This window comes from Hordeum vulgare, chromosome 3H (assembly GCF_904849725.1).
Source record: "Hordeum vulgare subsp. vulgare chromosome 3H, MorexV3_pseudomolecules_assembly, whole genome shotgun sequence".
Taxonomy (NCBI): domain Eukaryota; kingdom Viridiplantae; phylum Streptophyta; class Magnoliopsida; order Poales; family Poaceae; genus Hordeum; species Hordeum vulgare.
Genome location: NC_058520.1, coordinates 290,345 through 299,198, shown reverse-complemented (window position 1 = coordinate 299,198; position 8,854 = coordinate 290,345). Strand labels below are relative to the sequence as shown.

General features: G+C 42.4%; 1 protein-coding gene across 3 annotated transcripts; it reads left to right on the top strand.

Moving 5' to 3' along the window:
- Positions 1–319: 319 nt before the first annotated feature.
- LOC123442340 lies at positions 320–8,311 on the top strand. Of its 3 annotated transcripts, none has more exons than XM_045118350.1 (21): positions 320–462; positions 907–969; positions 1,115–1,380; positions 1,467–1,566; positions 1,648–1,725; positions 1,815–1,874; positions 1,962–2,066; positions 2,830–2,943; positions 3,233–3,274; positions 3,433–3,540; positions 3,618–3,796; positions 4,506–4,789; positions 4,882–5,003; positions 5,128–5,170; positions 5,281–5,372; positions 5,990–6,038; positions 6,118–6,188; positions 6,293–6,412; positions 7,077–7,171; positions 7,633–7,678; positions 8,005–8,311. In XM_045118350.1, exons 1-21 carry the CDS (start codon positions 343–345, stop codon positions 8,050–8,052), a joined length of 2,205 nt encoding a protein of 734 aa, XP_044974285.1. In that variant the 5' UTR covers positions 320–342; the 3' UTR covers positions 8,053–8,311. The 3 variants fall into 3 exon arrangements, with proteins under 3 accessions (XP_044974285.1, XP_044974284.1, XP_044974286.1); XM_045118349.1 differs by having other exon boundaries at positions 6,290–6,412; XM_045118351.1 differs by lacking the exon at positions 907–969 and having other exon boundaries at positions 6,290–6,412.
- The last annotated feature ends 543 nt before the right edge of the window (positions 8,312–8,854 follow it).

Here is an 8,854-nt window from a genome sequence, read left to right as displayed (position 1 = left end):
GGTAACAGGTACCTTCGGGTCGCCAAGCACCCAACTCCGTCGGCTCCCTGTGAGTCACTCCGCAGCATCGAGGGACGAGGGGGGCTTTGCTCGGCCGCGTTCTTCGATGACGGTGAGGGAGGCGGTTGTGACGGCACCGGTTTAGGATTTATATAACGCGGCCTCTCTCGGGGATGACCCCGAGAAAGAGGGAGGGAGGGGGGGGGGGGGGGGTAGGCACTCTCATCAATCTCCAAAGAGGCCACCTACCTACCCATTCATTTCCATCCCCCTCCGTGACTCCATTCCCTTCCACGCGGTGAGCGGAGACTTGTGTTGTGCTCCAGTCAGTCTCCGCCTCCAATGGACCACCTCGCCGCCGACGACCCCGCCTCCGCCCCCGCCCCCGCCGCGGGAGGGGACGGCAGCCTCCTCGACGTCATCCGCGCCGTCGAGCGCGCCGAGGGCACCATCCGCGACCAGGTCAGCCCCTCTCCCCTCCCTCTTCCGTTAGAATCCCCTTTCGCCGGCCGCGCGCGACCCCCTTCCGCTCGCCGCCCCTTCCATTCCACTGCGCCCAATCGTCTCTCCAAATCCACCACCACCATCGAAATCCGCCACCAGTTTGACGTCCACACACTCCCTCCCTTACCGCACAATTCACGCCTCTACACAACGGATGCAGTTTACGAGCTACTCGCTCCCTCCGTTCCTAAATATTTGTCTTTTTCTAGACATTTTACTACCAACTATAGACATAATTTAAAACGTAGGTTCACTCATTTTTGCTTCCTGTGTAGTCCATAGTTGAATCTTTAGAAAGACAAATATTTAGGAACGGAGGGAGTATTAGTCGGTTTGCACGCCCAAGGAACCAACGCACGAGCTGATTTTCGGTTTACGGTGTCTCTCTCTCTCTCATCCTAGCTGCAAGAGAACAACAGGCTCAAGGAGGAGCTCATGAAGAAGACGCGGCTGCTGCAGAGGGTTGTAAGTCACACCCGACGCCCTGCATTTTCATCTCCCATCCTATCCTATCCTAGCGGTGTACCTGCATATGAATGAATGAACGGACGAACAAACAAACATACAATCCTTTCTGACGGTGCTCGGTTCTCTGCTGATTCGGTTTCAGAGCGAGGACGCTGCGTCCCAAGCCTCTTTCGGCGGAGCGAGCCAGGAGCCCCGCGATCCCGGCGTGGCTAACAAGATGGACGGGCCCAAGCCTTATGACGGCGCTGCTACGGCGAATCCGCGGGGCGCCTCTCTTCTTCATCAGAATGGTCCTCCCTTGGAAAGCGGCCAGGCGAATGGAGCGTTTACAAGGGAGCCGGCTGGCATGGAGAATGGCGGACCGTCGCACTTCTCCACTCCGTCGTCTCGTTCCCTTTCTCCGACCAGGTAACCCAGCACACATGGAGGAGTTCTCTGTCTTAGAAAGGGCCTTTTCGTAGCACAACTGAATGGTAAATAAATCATTTCCACAGGCCTAGAAAAGAAGCCGATTATGATTCCAGACTCAACTTACCTGGACAGGGTTTATTGCCTGTTGTTTCAGAGATGAACTCAAACATGTCCTGGAAGCAGGTCCGTTTGATTCCCTTGCAACACCATATGAATTCATATATATATGACCTAACGTTCCTGACAAAGATCGTTCCTGTGCAGGACCTTACCGTTAAGGTCAAAGAACACGAAGAAGAGATCACACAGTTACGGAAGCATCTGGATAATTACATAATAAAGGTGGATATTTCTGTACAATGAAAAAAACACTCCATTCATGCTGTCTTTCCCTTTCTATCTTGTACCTGACCGCAAGCTATTGCTGTTAGGAAGCACAAATACTCAAGGAAAAATCTGTCTTGGAAAAACGCATCGCTTATATGCGTGTGGTAAGATAATATGTATGCTTTATCGCAATTCTTTGGTTCCTTTGGTTGAGTACGCCGTATTACCTTTAAAACGATTTTCTTTTTCAGGCATTTGATCACCAGCAGCAGGACTTAGTTGATGCAGCATCAAAGGCTTTAGCATATAGACAAGATATTATCGAGGAAAACATCCGCCTGACATATGCATTGCAGGTAGTTTCTTTCATTGGAATTTTCATGACTTATATGCTTGTTTTGAATGGTTGCCAGATGTTATATCTTTGCATCCTCAAGTAGAAATCATTTTAAATTGGTGATGATTTTACGATACCAATTTCAAATTGAATGAATTTGTTTGTATTCCATGAACTGAAGTTTCTTATTGCATCTTGCAGTAAAAGACCCAGAATGTGCGTAAAATCATTTATAGCAGATCAGATAACACATTCACTGAAAGTTTATGAATGCATTTGTTATCTTAGTTGGGCCTGTGCCTTAGGATTGCAGCTCAAGTTTCGCACAGGGATGTTACACATAACCATGTTTTTCAATAGCCAAGGAATCATTTCACCTTAAAATACTTACTTAGTTGCTACAATAGTTTGATATAGTTTATGACCATCAACTTGCAGTTTGGGAAACAGCTACTGCACGAGAGTGCTTGGCTGAGGGTAAGGTAAACAGAGCGCCAATTGGTTCTGTCAAAATACATTTTTACATTTTGGAGACTTTCCACATTTTACCATAAGATATTCCTGGTCTTGGATATGGAATTTTGTAGTTAGATTTGAGTTTTATTTCTTTTGATATGTGAATTTCTGTGTAGCTCGACCATTTCATCTGTACAACCTGTTAGCATAGTACTCCCTCCGTCCGATAACATAAGACGTTTTTGCAAAAATATCTTACATTATGGGACGGAGGGAGTAGTAAAGAAACTGAAATGATGCTGATTTTTTGTTCTGTTACTGTATAGACTGCACATCAAGAGAGGTCAATGTTCATATCCTCTTTGCTGCCTATTCTGTCTGAATATGAGAACCTACGTCCGTCTGTCCCCGATGCTCAATCCATTGTTGGTAATTTGAAGGTATAACTCATTTCCTGACGTTTTGGCAGGAAACCATCACTGAGTAGTTAGCACCTGAATATATTCATTGGAGTACAAGGCCAACAAGGCCCAAAAAGGTTAAATGAAATTATATTAGTGCGACTGAGAAACATGGCACAACTTTTGATGGACAAAAGCAAAGCAACTTGAGCACAATTTAAAGTTCCGAACATGCAACCAAGCTGATTCTGTTTTTGTTCTCAACTGGGTTGGAAGTGGTCAGGGTTTGAGTTAACCTTTTGCTGAATGCGTGTTCCTCTCGCTGTAGGTTTTATTTAGGCATCTGCAGGAGCAACTAATGCTTACCGAGGTGAGCCACAGGAAGCTACAGTAAATATGCATTTAGTTTTAGAACCACAATACACGCATGCTATAGTCGGTAGTGAGCTTGTCATGCTTGCACAGCTTACTGCTGATATTTTTCTTACAGAACTTTGAAGTTGCCTTGTGCAAACTTGGATGATGCAGGAGAAAGTTAAGGAGTCCCAGTATCAGATTACCCCATGGCAAAATGAATTGCCAACTAAGACCAGTCTCCCTGCACAGTCACCTAACAATCCTCTTGGAAAAGCACCGGTAACTTCACTATAGCTCTACACTGCTTGTGTGATTATCTTGCAACACACACTTCCTCTAACCTTTTACTTTCCCAGAACAAAAGCAGCCTTGATATTGTGCCCCAGACGCCATATCCTCAAGTACAATCTCCAATATCTTCCCCTTCCCCTGTTCAAGCCAGAGGTAATTGGAAAAACCATCAAGTAATTCCAAGTGAGGTTTCTGCAAGAAATATGGATCCAGATTACGGAGGAAGGACCACTCTTTCAACCAGGTAGTGCTTATTCTTTGAGAGCTTAAGTTACCTTTTGCTCTTTAACAGTGTTATCTACGGTATTACAGTCGCATGTTTACGGTAGTCATGCAAATACTTAGCACCCGGACTACATCATCTATGTTAATTGCTCAGCAACATCTTGTAGTCATCACACCACCTGCCACTACTAGTTGCTGAAATGCTACCTGTACTATTATTGAGTTGGTTATGAGTTATGACACCTTGTGTGGCTATCAATATGGAGGCAACCAGAGGACTAAGAAGTGAAATGAGACCTAAAAGAAAGAAAAAAAGGTGGAAGGCAAGGGACAAGAACCAGGATCAATTCAGTAAATTGGCTGGTTATCCACACCTTCAGGATATAAGCAACAATGAAGAAAAGGCAAACCAGCAAGTGAAAAAAGGGAAACGCTGGATAAAAACTAGAGACATGAACACTTTTGAAGTTTGTTTTGTCCATGGCATTGATTAATGATATATTGGACGATTGTATAATTTGGAAGAGCAATCACTGAATCTTGCAATTTCTTGGATAACCTATAGTTGTGAAAAATTCATGGATGTGTCATGTGTGCACATTTTGCTTTTGCTTTTGATATCATTGTTTCATTATCTTGTTAACCATAAACTGTTTGCTGAAAGGTTTAGTACATTTCTGTTAGGCATAACTAGGGCACTAAATGAGATTACTAATATATGATTGCAGCAACCAATTTAGGAAGGATGTTCCTGCTCAAGCATCTCAACGTGATTCAGATGCTGTCCAGTTTGATTTTGCAACTCGGAACTCAAGCCTACCACTCGAGGGCATTAGTAGAAGGTATGTCTTGGATGATTCTGTGGGTGCTGAAGACCATCATGTGCCAGAACCTTCTGCTCAATGGGGTTCTGGAGACTCACCCAATTTAGAATCTGGCCTTGAGGAAGCAAACCCTTCATATCCCTATCTTCCTACTGTACCCGAGGAACCTGGTTCTTCTTTTTCTGAAGGTAGTTACTATTGGATTAAGTTCATATAATCAGCATAATTGTTTAGCATTGCATTCAGTCTGAAGATGGATGCCCTTTTTGTCTATATGCAGCCGCAGAGGATGATCCATTGCCATGCATAGAGGGTCTTCGTATCACGGGTGAAGCTTTTCCTGGACGAGAACTTCAAGCAAGTGGGTTCTCCACCAACGGAACCACAAGTTGTAATTTTGAGGTACGCTTCATACTTCTTGTTGACCCCCGTTTTAAATGAATATTTTGTTTCTATGTCATCATATTTCTTGTTGGTTCAGATTTTCATAGGTTTTTCATTTTTGCAATTCTTTTTGTCTGTGCAGTGGGTTCGTCATTTAGATGATGGCTCCGTAAAATTCATAGAAGGTACTATTTGGTGTATGTGCTGCATAATAAGTGAATTTATGGTTTATGGCCTTGTTATTTATATCAGGATGCCATAATGTCTCAAAGAACTCCTTTTTGTGCGTGTGTAGGAGCAAGGCAACCCGTCTATTTGGTTACTGCTGATGATGTTGATAATCTACTAGCCATTGAAGTCCAACCCCTAGACGACAGAAAAAGAAAGGTAATTTCCTATGATTTACTTCTTCCAACACTTCTAGGAATCCTGGGACTGGGACTATGTATTTTTTGTGTTCCTTTTGAAATGACAAAATATCGAATTCTTGGGGACTGGGAGCTTTGCGATGGTGAGAACAAAATTTACTCAGTGTCATGTAGTTCAAGGAAGTAGATCCAGATAACCTTTTGTAATTTTTCACTTCTGAACTCTACTGGTACTAGGAAAAGAACACATGAGGGTCCCCACCCACCTCTTCTGTTTTTGTGTTTTTTCAAGTGCAAATCAAGCCTAGCAGTCACCTTTTTTTTCTGATCTCTTAGATCTCAGAACCGAGGAAGCTCAGGTCAATAGATCACCAGATATTTGCCATTAGTATCAATGCTCTTGTTTCTGTTCTTATTTCTGACGGTGCAATCAATATGAGACAAAATCCTACCTGTGTTTCTTTTCTTAAATTTCTTCCTTTATGAAATATTGATACCAGCAAGATGCTATGCAAGCTGGGTTGAAATCTTGTTGACGGTTAAACTTTTTTCTTCTAAAAAACCCGATTTGCCTCTACTACTTCCAGTAATGAAATGTCTCGTTTCATTTTGAAACCTTCGTGTTTTCTATTGTAGGGTGACATTGTAAAGGTCTATGCTAACGATCAAGCAAAAATCACTTGCGGTGAGTATGGAAACTGTGAACATGCTGTTCCGCTTGCACTTTGTACGTGTCATAACTTGAGTAATCATCTTTGTTGCAGATCCTCAAACAAAGGAACTCATAAAGAAAACCCTTGAGGTTGGGCATGTGTCTTATCAAGTCCAACTGCCTGTATGTTTTCTGCCCTTTACAATTATCTACCAATACCATTGTTACTGGTTTTTTTTGCGATGTCCCAAAACTAATTGAAATGTTTAATAATCCCATAATAGCAGGTGCGATTCTTAGACATGTGGGAACCAGCTGTTTTGGCAATAAAGAGGGAAGGTTACAGCATTAAATGTAACGGGCAGCGTGGTGTTGTTCTCACGGAGAAATTTCAGAAAGCAACTGCTGTATGTCCCTACTCTTCAGTATTAGTATTGTTTTTCTTCTGAGTGTGGATCTTGGTCTAGAGTTGCCAAGGGATTCTGTTGCTTCTTTTGGCACTTAATTAGCACAATGATTTCCCCAAAATGGACTGAAGGAAAACCAGTGGTAGCTAGGTGTCACCACTCACCAGCAATACCTGGCAAACATAAGGATTTCACTGGTTTTAGTAAATCGAACCTTGTGCTGTTCCATATATATAGTCGTATGCATGTATCTGTTGCTATGTGTGCAAAATAAGAAAGTCCGAAGAAGCAGCCACAAACTGGCTGTTCCCAGAGGATTTCTGGGAGCAGGTGGGGTCTGTCTTAAAGGTTCACTGTGGATACTGCAGTCTGCAGATAGGGATTAGATTTATGGTCATCATCAGAGTCATGTTTGCTGCTAGTATCAGACTATCGGTGCCCAATTTGTGAGGATTAACAAGTTCAGTCACTTACAACTTCACTTCCGTACACCAATTTATTACTAATGTTTAGTTTCTGCAGTCGTGCTTTGGTTTTATTTTAACCAATGTTTAACGATATTTCTGTTTCATATATTTGGCCCTTGATTTAAACCGGTGCATCTTATTTCTTGCTGGGTATGTATGTTGTGATCTAACAACAAATTTCATACTGTTTTTTCCAGATTAATATTCCATACGGATACGAGCGTCAGACAGAGTTTTCTATTGTGTCAGCTGATGGTGAGGAGTATAATCTCCAGCCAGCAGACAATAACATGTGAGTGTCTCTCTGAAAAAACCGCTTCATTATAAATAGGCGCAAAGTTTTAATGCGCCCCCAAACTTTAGTTAGCAGCATGGGCTTCTGACTGCCTGTAGTTAACAACTTTACATATCATCGCTTTTAAATTGAAAATCGACTCATTTAGTACGAACAAAAGTGCGTCCTTTCAGGACTAAATTCCCTATTAAGTAGTCCCTCTGTACCTAAGTACTTGTAGTTGTGGAGAACTAGTCTAGTTCTCCCCAACTACAAGTATTTAGGTACAGAGGAAGTATGATAGCTGGAAATACTCCACCAGATGCCCCCATCCTCTCTCTCCCTGCGTTGTGTGACAGTTCCGTCATGTTAGTTTATTTTATTATTGAAGAGGTTGCACACTTTCATATATATAAAGTTATAAACACATACAGTATTATACACCGCTTATCGTGTTGTGTATTCAAACTTTTTCGCAGGTCGCGGGATATGATTGTACTGGTGCTAAGACTTTTCAGATCCATGGTATGAGCTCATCCATTATCTCTTGAGAAAGCCACACCGCACACTAACGGCATCCCCTCCATCACTATCTACTACTGCTATTACTTTCAATAACAACAACATGATCAGTTTGTTTGGTCATCATGAAGTGATGATGGCCCCCAGTACTCTGTCCAACCTCACACTAACATCTTCTGACCTAAGAGACCCTACTACTACTACTAACAAGAAGGAAGGTGTGCGCGCTTTTAGTCGCCACAAAGTTGACACTACTAACATGTTATGTGAGGCAGGAGACCGTGTTCCTTTTCAGCCCTAACTTTGAGATGCTTGTGTATGTTGTGCAGGCCGTCGAGAAGCGGCGAGGGAGGAAGAAGGGCCTCTTCTTCAAGTAGACGATTGATCCGGCTCACCGTACATCCCGACTGTATCTATTTTTCTTCGAGTGTATGTAGGGCTGTGGTGGTGATAGATAGATAGCCTGACAGCCGTGGCGTGCCATATATATATTTTCGGTCGTGTTTATTCGCTGTAATCGAACGCTGAAGAACCTGATGTGCCGCCTGATCCGGTCATTGTAAATGCAGCTATAGCTCTGTAGAAATGGAAAGAAATTCTTGTAGAAAAAAACATGGGAAGAAATTAGTACTGTAACTTTCTGGTTTATTGATGATAGATGATGACAAAAGCACGATACAATCAATCAGTTCATACCGTCAGATAAGTGCTGAAAATTTAGTTTCAAGGATCTTGACATGGCCAATCCAATGGTGAAGACGGTTCGGGATTTGAACGCATGAATCAAACGATAAAAATGTTATGAATAAACGAATATATGAAAAATGGAAAACATCCAGGTTACAACAAGTGACACACATGCATTGGATGAAAAGATTAGGTGACCTTTGCAAAGGATAACTTGTATAATCATACAAAAGATGGGTATCAAGATGTGCACGCACCGTTTTTTTTTGAGAATTTCTTACTTTTTAGTTTTTTTGGGGGGAGCTCCTGCTTGTCGCATTCTGCGGCAGGGAGTCGCTTGAACGCACACGGGGTCGCCCGACTAGCCGGTCCACCTTTGTTTTTTTTCAAAAATATCTGATAATTTCTTTTTTTATACTTCTTTTTTCTTTTCTTCTTATTTCCTTTATTTTCCTTTTTAGTTCGTTTTTTCTCTTCTTTTTCCTTTTCTTT

Coding starts and splice junctions, on each gene's coding strand:
- LOC123442340 (XM_045118349.1), top strand. CDS start 343: ATGGACCACCTCGCCGCCGACGACCCCGCCTCCGCCCCCGCCCCCGCC. Junction 1,875..1,961: donor GCATCGCTTATATGCGTGTG/GTAAGATAATAT, acceptor TTTCTTTTTCAG/GCATTTGATCACCAGCAGCA. Junction 5,373..5,989: donor TAGACGACAGAAAAAGAAAG/GTAATTTCCTAT, acceptor TTTCTATTGTAG/GGTGACATTGTAAAGGTCTA.